General features: G+C 48.6%; 3 protein-coding genes across 3 annotated transcripts; 2 read left to right on the forward strand and 1 right to left on the reverse strand.

Moving 5' to 3' along the window:
* Positions 1-271: 271 nt before the first annotated feature.
* On the forward strand, positions 272-1,423 carry BDV37DRAFT_82970 (uncharacterized protein). The gene is made up of 2 exons (XM_032091298.1): positions 272-346; positions 400-1,423. Exon 2 carries the CDS (start codon positions 532-534, stop codon positions 1,081-1,083), a length of 552 nt encoding a protein of 183 aa, XP_031943127.1. The 5' UTR covers positions 272-346; positions 400-531; the 3' UTR covers positions 1,084-1,423.
* Positions 1,424-2,333: 910 nt separating this feature from the next.
* On the forward strand, positions 2,334-6,025 carry BDV37DRAFT_82960 (mannose-ethanolamine phosphotransferase GPI13). Its single transcript, XM_032091297.1, has 2 exons — positions 2,334-2,740; positions 2,819-6,025. The coding sequence occupies exons 1-2, from the start codon at positions 2,493-2,495 to the stop codon at positions 5,808-5,810; spliced, it is 3,240 nt and encodes a 1,079-aa protein (XP_031943128.1). The 5' UTR covers positions 2,334-2,492; the 3' UTR covers positions 5,811-6,025.
* A 206-nt stretch (positions 6,026-6,231) lies between these two features.
* BDV37DRAFT_244092 (putative GTPase activating protein (Tsc2)) lies at positions 6,232-12,078 on the reverse strand. The gene has a single exon (XM_032081493.1). It carries the CDS (start codon positions 11,689-11,691, stop codon positions 6,970-6,972), a length of 4,722 nt encoding a protein of 1,573 aa, XP_031943129.1. The 5' UTR covers positions 11,692-12,078; the 3' UTR covers positions 6,232-6,969.
* Positions 12,079-12,146: the final 68 nt, after the last annotated feature.

Here is a 12,146-nt window from a genome sequence, read left to right on the forward strand (position 1 = left end):
CTGACCCTTTCCTTCCCTTCCTTTCTCTTTTTGTTTTTCTTCCCTTGGCTTTCATTCCACTCATACCGGCCCTCAATCCATTCTTCCTCCTTCCTTTCTCGTCACGTTCTTTCTATCCTAAGCAGGTGTCGGCTTCACTCTTTCAGCTGTTCACCTCGCTGTCCATTCTTTCTCCTATCCCAGTCCGATCCATTGTGTCCTGCGACCCCGTCTTTTCAGACCGCCCGACCGACCTGATACATTCCCTCTTTTTTCGTCTTGAAAACGCCACGACTATCACCAGATAGCCTCCTGGTTATTGTTATATTCTTCTCCTTGCAGTGAAGACACTTTGCTGGAACGTTGAGTAAGTGTTATCCACCATGTCATAGCCTAGTACAGCGCTGATAGTAGTGGTAGGCAGTACGATCTGGATCTTTATTGAACTTTGCTTCTCCGCCTGTCTTATCGATACGAATAGCGTTACAGTAAATATCTTTCGAAAAGCCGAATCCGAGAACCGTATCCTACCGGAAAACTCGACCATCCAAAATGATGCACCTGTTCAAAAGACTCGTCGCCCGTGGCGATGAAAAAAGCAACGATGATAGACTTACTCCGGCCATGGTCGATCTTTTGATCGCTCTTCTAGTTCTCGTTCTAGTCGGTATTACCCTGGTTGGTGCCCTTCTTGTTTTGCGTCGTAAGCGCCAAAATCGGAAGCGATCCGAACTCCCGGTCCATAACGGTCAGTGCACGACTCATCACCGCAGCCTCACGATTTCTGCGCCGCCATATTCCAAGACCGATTCCGTTCTCGTCTACGATGAGAAGAGGAGGCTCATGGAGAACTCGTCGAGCCCTCCACCTAGCCCAGTCCCGGAGATCCGCATTACGTTCCCCGAGGAGGAGGATGAATCTGGAAAGCGCAAATCTGGACGCATGGTGGTTGTGAGAATTAGCGATGCTGGCGGCGTGGGACTGGAGCCATGCCATGACGAACTGCCGCCATATCAGTCCAGTGATGCGGAGCGTTTCCAATCCTTGGACATTGAGCGCATGGGCGGACTTAAGGAGAAAGAGGATGTAAAAAGATGGTCTTAAACGAACCGTTGATAACTAGATACCAGCGGCCGTCTATTCTATCTGTGATACCCCTTCCATCCTCTTACTCTTCGACGATTTCAAAAGGCATGACGATATTCCGGCGAAGATTTTTCTATTTCTTATATAGCGCCACTTGCGTTTCGTTGTATCTTCGTGACTTGCACATACGCGGACTGATATCTCCCGTCTGACCCCTGCACTACTGATCTTCGGCGACTTGGAGTTTCACTCTTGTCTCGTGGGGCCATATTCGCCTGGCCCACCCGAAGACGGAACTATAAGGCATGCCTCAGCTGAATTGTGTATAGCAAAGGGCTGTTGGTTTAATTCTCAAATTCTTTCCCTACCCCCCCTATTTTTATCAACAATCATTTTACCTAAGGCGTTCATTTCTTGTGCTTGGTCACTTAGATCCTTTCACCCTGCCACGTCACTAGGGTTGGAAACACGTTACGCAACTGTTTGTTGGATTATCTTTCGATTTCATTCTCCTTCGAGGGGATTCTTTTCTTTTCTCCCACTGGCCTTTTTGTCTTTGTTTTTTCAACGTTCTATTCTACTATCCTACCATCATCGTCCCGGCAATTCTCGGTTTGCCTTTAGGGTGTCTTACAACTGGATAATGTATGTAACTAGTCTGACAACGTATTGTACCACCATTGTGTGGGCCTCAATGGATGCGTTCATTCATTCAGATTGCGATGTCTCCGTTCTTGCTCTATAATATTCCAATGATTTGCCGCCAGGTGGCCCTAGGTCATGCTAAGAATGCGCACCAAATCGCTACTTGTACACTGGGAACTATAGAATTACCGCAACCAGTAAACAGTTGTCCCAATTCGGAGGTGCCCCACCAACCTTCAGGGTTCTGGATGTTCCGAACCGTGCCGGCCAATGGTAGTGAGGGATTTCCCAAGTTGGCGTCCCGAAAGCGCCGAGTGCCCGACGTCACGGGGGGAAGATTTGGGATGTGCGAAAGGGCTCGTTGTAGCGTGCGCGTCCCGGCTCCGAGTCTCATCTCTCGGGCTTTTGCGAAAGCAACTTGCAATTCTTACTTATTCGTGCTCATGTTACATGTCTGCGATTGAGTCCTTGTGGTGATCATGTCTGCTCAGTGATCCAATTCACCACGAGGCCGTCCACAGCTTTGAAAATTTTGGACCGCCAGAAAGACGACTAAGGGATAGCCACACCTTCCCCACTCCCTTTTCAATTTCAATGTGTCCAGTTTCAATTCCTAAAATTCTTTGACACCCCTATCTTACATCAGCTTCTGCGTGAGAAAACGCTAAACCTACCGACTTGTTCATCCGCAGCGCCCGGTTGCGCTGCCGTGAAAGGCAACTCACTTCCTGGTCGCTTTAGATGAATACGGCCTCAACAGACTCGGTAACCTCCTACCCGTGATGGCATCCGGATCAAGTCTGGGGTCGGGATCTGATAGACCCGACCTCAGTGGCTTTCAGACCACCGCGTCGCCCCAACGGCCATCGGAACGCAACGATATGCAGAAAGCCCCGGTACCGAAGGCACTGACAGGGAGGCAGTCCCGGCCAGGGAATGGGAACAATGGGCAAGAGAGTGTCGATGATGGCTTGGAATGGGACTTCAAACTCAGGCACTTGGGCTCACTTGGTGTGCTTGGCTGGATACTGTGAGCTTGCCTTTCAATGGTCGCAGGCGTTCTTTCATCTTAGAGCTGAAAATTCTAATGCGGGATAATGAACTACAGGCTCCTCCATGTTGTCGGAATCTTTTTCTTTACCAAGGGGTTTTTGCTGACTCGGATGGTCTTGGAGAACAAGTCGTCTTGCGATGTACTTCCGTTCGGAGATGCATCATCGCATTCGGCAGTGGGCAAGAAGAACGAAGGATGTTGGCACCATAAGTCGTTCGAGAAGGCCATTGTGATTGTCGTAGATGCTCTGAGGTACGATTTTACCGTCCCATTCGTGGCAACAGCGGAGGATGAAACTTCCCAATTGTTCCACGATAATATACCCGTCTTGTACGAAACTGCCGTCAATACTCCAGAAAACGCTTTCTTATTGCCTTTCATTGCGGATCCGCCTACCACGACGCTCCAGCGCCTCAAAGGATTGACAACTGGGACCTTGCCGACTTTCGTAGATGCAGGCTCTAACTTCGCTGGCACGGCAATCGATGAGGACAACCTAGTCGCTCAGCTGCGTACCGCAGGAAAGAATCTGGTGCACCTCGGCGATGATACCTGGCATAGTCTATTCCCTGACTACTTTGATCCCGAACTGACGCGGCCATTCGATTCTTTCAATGTGTGGGATTTGCACACGGTTGACAATGGCGTAAATGATCATTTGTTCCCCCTCTTACACCCGAAGAACGCCACAAAATGGGATGTTATATTTGGTCATTACCTCGGGGTTGATCACGCCGGCCACCGTTATGGTCCCAACCATCCAGCCATGGGTGCAAAGTTGAGGCAAATGGATCAGGTCATCCGGGATCTCATTGCAAAGGTTGATGACAACACTCTGTTGGTTGTCATGGGTGACCATGGTATGGATTCGAAAGGTGATCATGGAGGTGAATCGAATGACGAAGTGGACGCTGCTCTATGGATGTATTCGAAGAGAAAGTTCTTTGGTCGCACCAGCCCCGATACTGTCGTGCCACCGAAGACTGCGCGCGAGCGATCTGTTCCTCAGATCGACCTTGTGCCGACGCTGTCATTGCTTCTCGGGTTGCCGATCCCTTTCAACAACCTTGGATCACCAATTGAGGAGGCTTTCGCAGGACCCGGGGGAAAGGATTGGAAGAATCTGGTTGCTGTCAATCGTTTGACATCTGCTCAAATTAAGAGGTATCAGCACGAGTACGCAATCACGCGGGGGGCTGATGATGGCCAAGAGTTCCGGTCGTTAAACTTCTGGGAGACAGCGGAAGATGCCTGGCAAAAGTCCTCAAAGCGCGGCAAGTCGAATACCGAGGCCATGCAGTCCGTCTACCAGTCATATAGGGAATACCAGCGCCACACGCTCGATATATGTCGTGCATTGTGGGCTAAATTTGATGTCCCGAGCATGATACAGGGTGTGGGAATACTCTTCGCAGGACTTGTACTGTTGGTGTTTTATGCTCGTGGTATTAGATCAGACCGTACAGAGCTCACAACGCCACTCCTTTCTGCTGTTGGAGTAAGTTCCGGCTTGGGCGCTGTGGTCGGTGGTTGTTTGACATTCGGAGGTCTGGCAGATATGCCGATAACAGAGTCATCCGCTTTATGGGCCGCCGTCGGGAGTATACTTGGCGCCTCATGGGTGATTTTCGTGAAGCCTGGCCATTTGAGCTTGCCTGTCCCCAACTCCTTGTGGGGTTGGCTCGCTGTAATGTTCACCGTGACTCAGTCGGTCGGTTTCGCTTCCAATTCCTACACCATCTGGGAGGATGAGATTCTGTTGTTTTTCCTTTCCACTTTTGGTGTTGTTGCTGGCGTATCTTCGATGCGCCAAAAGTCGACAGCCGACAGGGTCTTGGGAGTCTATCACTCAATACTATTTGTCATCTTAGGAAGAGTAGCATCGTTCTCTCGCCTCTGTCGTGAGGAGCAGATGCCGTTCTGTCGTTCGACCTATTATGCATCCGCAACATCCTCTACATCTGCCCCGTGGCAACTCGCCATACCTTTCCTCGTCACTCTCATTCTACCCGCAGTTATAAAGTCATTCTACGCCGGGTCGAAGTCTTACGAAGGATCTGCTACTTTGTGGGTCGGGTATGGCTTTCGGCTAGGGCTGTTTTTGACTTCTATCTTCTGGATGCTCGAAGGTGCGGATGATGGTGAATGGCTGTCTTTGAGCAAGGAAACACTGAAGTCGATTCGAGTGCTCCTCGCTCAGCTTATTCTTGGCCTTGCCTTTGCTGCTGGTACAACGGCGTTCATATACTCGAAGCCGTGCGTTAGCATCAGCGTCACACAAGGCACTGCTGACTCCGAGAATAAATCCAAGTCAACTTCCTCTCCATCGCAGCCGGGAAGGACAACCGTCACTATTTTGGGCTTCGGCAACATCTATGGGACGCGGTTCTTCCTTCTTGTCGTCAATTTCTGCTTAGCCATTATTCTGATGCAGAAACCTATGGGCCAAGGTACCATGGGTCTGCTGCTGTGGCAAATATTATCTTTGCTTGAAATCCTTGACACGAATGCACTGGTATTGGGTAACTCAGCCATTGGACCAATTGTTCTGGCGCTTCTCGGTTCCTTCTACTTTTTCAAGACAGGCCACCAAGCAGTTTTGAGCAGCATACAGTGGGAAACTGCTTTTATACCCCTCTCCTCAGTCAAGTACCCCTGGTCTCCGATCCTAGTGGTTCTGAACACCTTTGGTCCCCAAATTCTCACAGCTGTTGCTGTTCCTCTCACCGTTCTCTGGAAGCGGCCTTTGCAGCTTCATGACCAGTCAAGGTCTACCTCGTCGAAGCCCAACAACCCTGCCACTAAGATCCTCTCAGACGTAGTGCAGGCGGCTTGCACTTATATACTCTACTTCGCCACCATCAATCTCGCAACTACGATGTGGGCCGGCCATTTACGCCGCCACCTCATGCTCTACCGCATTTTCAGCCCTCGTTTCATGATGGGCGCCGCCGTCCTAGGTGTTGTGGACATTGTCCTCATCTTATTCTCCGTGGCTGGCGTCCGCTGGGGCATGCTGAGTGTGGGCGAAATTTTCGGATGGTAAGCTGTGCAAGCGAACCCAAGCACTGGTTCTACATTGAGGCAGGGCGCTCTGAGAAAGGAACGAGAACAAAACGCGAACAGAAAAATTTTCCCAGCCGAAAGACTTTTCACAGACGACCTCGCCTCGCATATATCACACCACATATCATGCTGTCCTCGCCGATTTGAGGTCGACACTAGACCGGCCTCCGCGAGGACCTTGTTCCTTGTATGTATTAATCATTTAGTTATGTATATTCTTTTGACGTGGATCGGGGATGGCTACATAGGACCTGGGGGGGGGGGGCGGGTTGCTGTTCTACTTCTGTATTTTTGATTCCTAATATCTGAACGATGTACTGATATATCGACCGAAACAAAAAATTAATAAAATGACGTTCAAATCATTCTATATCTCATGGTTGTCGGGCTGGAACCAAACAGTTCTACTGTTGTATTGCATTTGTTCATATGGGCATACCATGGCTCAGGGGCATTCGAGAAAACGGTAAATAATAAGGCAATAATAGTGGTCTGTACTCGAGACTAGTGATTGAACGAATTGATAGAGGTGGTAGCGATGATATATATATGTTATCAATCCTCCACGGGAGCGATCAGAAAGAGGCTATTTCAGATTTCCCCTTTTCTTATAGTAAAAAAGAGATTCCGCCGTTTCCAACTCTTCTACAGTACATGGTAGACATTGGTAATGAAACCCTGAGTGCCAACCAACAACAATCGAAACTCTATCAAGAAATTTTTATTTCCCGCTGCCAGCGGCTGCCAGTGCTTGTTTTATGTCCATAGCAACGCATATTTTTCCCCTACCACCGTATGGAGTCTCGGAGGAAGTGCAATAAATTCATACTGGATCCAGTACCCAAGAGAATCACACCAGTAAAGGGTTGAGATTGAGCGGGGATTGTAACAAAACGAGATAGCTTTTTTTTTTGGCACAGAAAGACAAAGGGGTATTGACACAGGCTGAATAACTGGAAATGTACATTAATCCATCATGGTAAAGAAGTCATAAATGAGAATATAGGTAGAGTGTCATGGCGGTCTTCCTTCCCTCTCTTTTCCCGCCACCCTTTACTTTCGTTCATCCTACACCGAACATTGCCAGATCAAGAGCTCCATGTAGTACTTCAACCTCAAAGTAGACAGTAAAAGTTCTTTCACCGTCCCCATCGAGAGAAATCCAAGTTTTGGAGGATATTGGCATCCGCAGACGCATTCCAGTCGGTAGCAAAATCCGACTGTGCCGGGGCACTACGTGATGGCAGTTCTTCGGAGAATATGTTAGCCTTCGTGTTGCGACGTTGGCCTGGATAAGCGCCCTCTGCGGTATCAGAGGTCTGAGTCTGGGAACTTAAGGCTCGCTCCCGAAGTCTTTTGATCTCTCGTAACCGGTTTCGCCATGAGGAGATATGTTCGCCTCCCTGACTGTTCCAGACTAGCGAAAATACCGACGCATTTAGGGCAAGAAAGCGTACAAAGGCAGCCAGATTCTTTCCAGAGATTATCTTGGGCGCGGCAGCAGGTGATATCTCTGGAAAGCCGGGTTTACTCATTACCTGGACGTGGTAAAAGAGATTCTCGTAGCCTTCCGGGTCCATGTTTGCAGGCTCAAACCCAGTCGCGATACGGCTCACAGGACTAATAACGATATTCACGAAATTGAACTGCGAGGGTATTGTATCAAAGTTGAACGGAATGTTTGACCGATTGAAAATGATGTTGACAAAATCATTCCCTATGTGGCGCTTCTTGTTGATGCAGGAAGGGTCGTTGTCGAAATTGGTAGGCATCATTGTCACTACATGATACACGATTTCCGTGACTCGGTCACGCCAGGCGTAAGTAGATTCTCCGTCTATATCAGGGTGCAAACCCTGTGTATTGAATTGAGCACCTCTGAGAGGAACTTTCGTTCCAAGTCTTGACAAAAAGTACTCATAGTCGGGACTACCACTGGTATTGGAAAGAATATCCGCCTCTGTTGTCTGACCATCATCAATGTAGATGACGCCGATCTTATGTCCATCCACGATATCATTCCGATCGAAGGTGCTGAGCGCCCGACGGGTGATGTCATCCTCGGGCAGGGGAATTGGCTGCATCGCAGTAGGTGTAGGGAAGGCCGTAGTTGTTAGCTGAAGCATGACGTGACTAGGAAGGACAGCGGTGCGCATGCCATCACCATGCAGATGAGCATCGGGTGTTGGAGGAACCTGATGTGGGAGGACAGGAGCAGTCCGTTGCTGGTACATAGCATAAGTGGTTCCTGATGCCTGCCTCTTCGTGATTTGAGTTAGGCCGGACACTCCAGCTATTTCCACAGTGACTATGCTCATGCCCACCACCCATGACTTCTTTGATACAGGGCCATCCGCCGGGGTCGGGGGAAATGTTGCATATGGAATAGTCTCGCCCAAATCGGTAAAAGCAACTCTTTGCATCAAGTCAAGAAAAACTTGACTCTGTTCTTCGACCATTTCTTTTCCGTGTTCATCCCTAAATATAAGCCTGCTGGTGATCCAGTTGACATGCTTCGCCCGGTCTTGTAACTTTAACGATAGGAACCAAAACACCATAACGTGGTGCGTCAGAGTATAAATATATCTTGACATTCCGTCCTGAAGGGATGGGTCCGACATCTCAGCAGGAAGAGCAGCCGTCTCTCGCACGCCACTTCCGAGTTTCGCGGACACCTGAGGGTTCCGGTTTGTTGACTCCGAAGCTTTGAAGCGCTGTTCTCTAGAAGTCTGTAGAAAGCGAATGCAGATGCCGAAGACTGTACGAATCTCTTCTTCTCGCAGATTGATATAAACGTCAGGTAATCGTGCGAGTAATGCAAGGAATTCCAGGATATGTACTGCGAGGTTGGCCAGTGTGATCACTTTAGACATCTTGTCAAGGATTCCGTTCAACGATTTTGTCACAGAAAGTGGGATTTCATGACAGCAGACGGAAAGGGCGTGAATGCATCCACGAGAAGTACCCCCCCAGGATCCAATGATACCCATCATAAACGAACGCACAAGTTCGTCTTCTTCGCTTTTAGCGAAGAACTTATGATAGCCAATTAGTACGCACAAGGTATCGAATATATATCCCGCTACATCAGTCTTTTTCACGCCAGTCAATGCTGGGGGTTCACGGAAGGAATCATTCTTGACCTGGTCACACAGTATGCTACGCAACAGCTTGACTTGAGGAACCGCATTATTAAAGAAATCTCTGTTGCGAAGCTGTGGTGCTAGATGAGTGAGAACGTAGCTGTAAATTTCCCAGTTGGTATCGCGATGCAACAGCGAGATGACAGTTTCTAACCACATGTTGGCCTTCAATGCAACCTTTTGCGCTGAATCCGATTCTAGATGATGGGATGTGTCGGATGTTGTATAAGCATATACAAACGGGCTTGATTCATCGGGTGGTTGTTCAGGAAGCACCTGGGAGGAGGTATATGTCCAGACTGGTGGTGTCAACTTTGACGCACGTAGAGGGATGCCTGCATTTCGCCCAGAAGACTTTGAGGAAATACTAGCACTGTCTTTTGTTGACAGTTTACCGGAAATCGATGGCCGTTGGTTATCATTATCTGCACTGTAGTCTCCTGTGTGGTCATCGGCAGTAGTGTGTGGCTTGGGCCCGGAATCAGCATTCCGAGCAGAAACATTCATCAAAAAGTCATTCTCAGAAACAGACAGGACTGCGATAGACCCTGAAGAGTCACACCGGAGCCTAAATAACACCTTGAGCACTGTTAAGCGAGAGTCTACTGGTCTCTCCGAGGCTTGAGCTATCTTCAGTAGCGCCTCGAAAACCAGAATTGCTTTGCTCGCTGATAAGTTCAAAGAACGAAGAAACACCTTGACCAAGCCAATGGAACAAACGTTGGCTAAAGATGACTCCAACATGCTGCCAGTCGAGGGTGAATGCGGGGAGACTAATGTTGGCGACTCCGCGCCATGTGGTCCGTCTTTGCTCAGATCCTTGTTCATTGGCGAACCGAGAGTGTCTACTAAAAATACGAAGGAAGTTTCGTCGTCAACAAGGATAGAAGTGTCGACAACAAATGATACGAGTGACTCCAGGAACAAAATGTCATCCTCCTCAGAGAAGTTTTCCAGCATGGAATTAAGAAGCCCGTGCGCTCGAAATTGTGACAAATTCTCGTAGTTCGTGAAAGCCTCCTTCACCGTATCCAAAGCTAGGATGCGAATCTCTGATGGCTTAGTGCGAGATCGAACGAAACAGCGGATCAACCTCTGACAATGCCGTATCCAATCAGGGTTCTCAGGGAAGCAAAGCTTTTCACCCCTCACTGTATTCAGGATAAGCTCAGCCTGGGGAGGCTCTACATGTTGACAGACAATCATCAGGAAACGCGTGGCTTCCAGCCTTTGCTGTCGGTTCATGCGCTCCCAAACTGTCTCTAAAGCGGAGGCGATTTGAATAATGTTGGCTAAAATGCTGGGCCTTGTATCATCCAACACACTCGCTCTTGGGTATGAGAGCTGTGAACTGGAGCTTGACGCTGAGCACTCTCCAGAGTCCTCAACGGCTCTGAGCGAACATGAGACGATTATGTTGATAAAAACCGACCAGTCTCTTTCTAGGGCCACGTGGGAAAACTCGCCCTCAAGAACATTCAGGCACAGATCCAAAATGTCTGCTTCTAGCTTGCCATCATCCTTCTTTAGGACAACTAATAGAGAGTCCATCAACTGCTCAAATTGAAGCCGAGGCATGCCATCCTGACCATACGCACGGATAAGATCAGTGAATACATGGACGCTTCCACGTAGAATGTTTAGGCTTCGCCCTTGCTCTTCGGAAGATCCAAATAAAAACCCATAGAGACTATTCACCATTTCATCCTGCCTCCTTGACCTTGCGAGATTACGCACGGTCCGTGACGTGGGGCCAGACAACGACTTGACCGAGGCATAGATGTTGCATAGCACCTCTAGCATTGGAACGAAGCTCTCATCCGGGACGTCCGAATAGAGGATTATAGCCTCAAACACAGCCAAAGAGTTTTTGATGTCGGCTGCAACGCTTGTCTTCTTACAGAGAATAAAGAGCTGATCTAGCAACGATCGAACCTCTTCACTATTTGGGGGTTTCCTTTGTAGAGTGATTAAGTCAACAGCAAACTGCAGCAAGTCATCCAGGACTGTATCATCATAGACCACTCCATTAGGTTTCGAGACTTTGGCTTTTCTCGCTTTTAGTCGAGCGGTTGAAACCAGTTCATAGAGCGGGACCACACATGACGAGATGATTGGAATAATGGATGAAGAAGCGAAATCTAATTTCCTTCCATGATCGGAAAGGGAGATCAGCGAGACCACACGCGCAGGCACTACGTCGGACTCCGAGGGACATGATATCAACTCAAAGAGCGCTCTTCTTGCAGCTGGAGATAGGTCTTGGCGCGCTGCGATAGCTTCCATTAACAAGGAGCCACTTCTCCGGGCTTCCGGGGAGGTCGCATGATGAATCAGATGAGAGCCTGCCTCCCACAGAGCTAGAGATTGCTCGGAAGTAAACCAGTGAAGTGACTTTGACACCTGCTCTGCCTCGTCGATCGCATGAGCTAAGTTTTGTTTCTGAGCCAAGCTCCTTATAGACGTCTCGAAATCTGGCGCACCAGAAGCGTCTGAAGAGCTGGAAACAACACTGCCGCGATGCATTGATTCAAGCCCAAGAGCAATCCAGCTATTCCTATGTCCATCCGACGCCTGCGACAATGTATCACTGTTCTCTCTCACTGAGATTGGCGAAAGCGATTTTGAACGGGCAACGCCTAATGATCTAAAAACGTCTGCGAAACTGGATGTTGCGTGTTTATAATTGGAAGGTGATGAAGCATCGTCAGAAGACATACGTCCTAGTGGACGGAAGTATGGATATAGGCCTAAGTCAACCGATTTTATACCTGAAGATCAATGAATCAGCAAGAGCAAGAACCTGACCGGAGTTCACACTTTACAATATCCAGCTGACCAATCCCAACTGTGACATCACTCAAGTACATAAGGCGGAAGTTTACGTACCATTGACAGATCACATGAAGATGTTCACAACATCAGGAGACCTGGTAGGAACATGAAGCTTGACCCTGATAAGGCGGATAGCAGGTTGGAATGGTCTGCGTCTTAATTGAATAAGCACAATTCTATACCAAGAGAGGGCCCCGAGTGAAGTAAGAACAAGCACAGCTTTTTATAGTCAAGTCAAAGAAACATCCTTAAAAAGACATGGAAGCGCACAGAATTAGAGATAGTAGGTTATCTCCAGAACGAAAGTGTGCCAAGACACCTTTCCCCTCCAAGCATCC

The sequence above is a fragment of the Aspergillus pseudonomiae genome (assembly GCF_009193645.1).
Source record: "Aspergillus pseudonomiae strain CBS 119388 unplaced genomic scaffold BDV37scaffold_20, whole genome shotgun sequence".
Taxonomy (NCBI): domain Eukaryota; kingdom Fungi; phylum Ascomycota; class Eurotiomycetes; order Eurotiales; family Aspergillaceae; genus Aspergillus; species Aspergillus pseudonomiae.

Bases quoted from the DNA above. Each gene is read 5' to 3' on its own strand.
- BDV37DRAFT_82960 (XM_032091297.1), top strand. From the start codon at position 2,493: ATGGCATCCGGATCAAGTCTGGGGTCGGGATCTGATAGACCCGACCTC. The intron at 2,741-2,818 runs GTGAGCTTGCCT...AATGAACTACAG, and splicing joins GGTGTGCTTGGCTGGATACT to GCTCCTCCATGTTGTCGGAA.
- BDV37DRAFT_82970 (XM_032091298.1), top strand. From the start codon at position 532: ATGATGCACCTGTTCAAAAGACTCGTCGCCCGTGGCGATGAAAAAAGC.
- BDV37DRAFT_244092 (XM_032081493.1), bottom strand. From the start codon at position 11,691: ATGTCTTCTGACGATGCTTCATCACCTTCCAATTATAAACACGCAACA.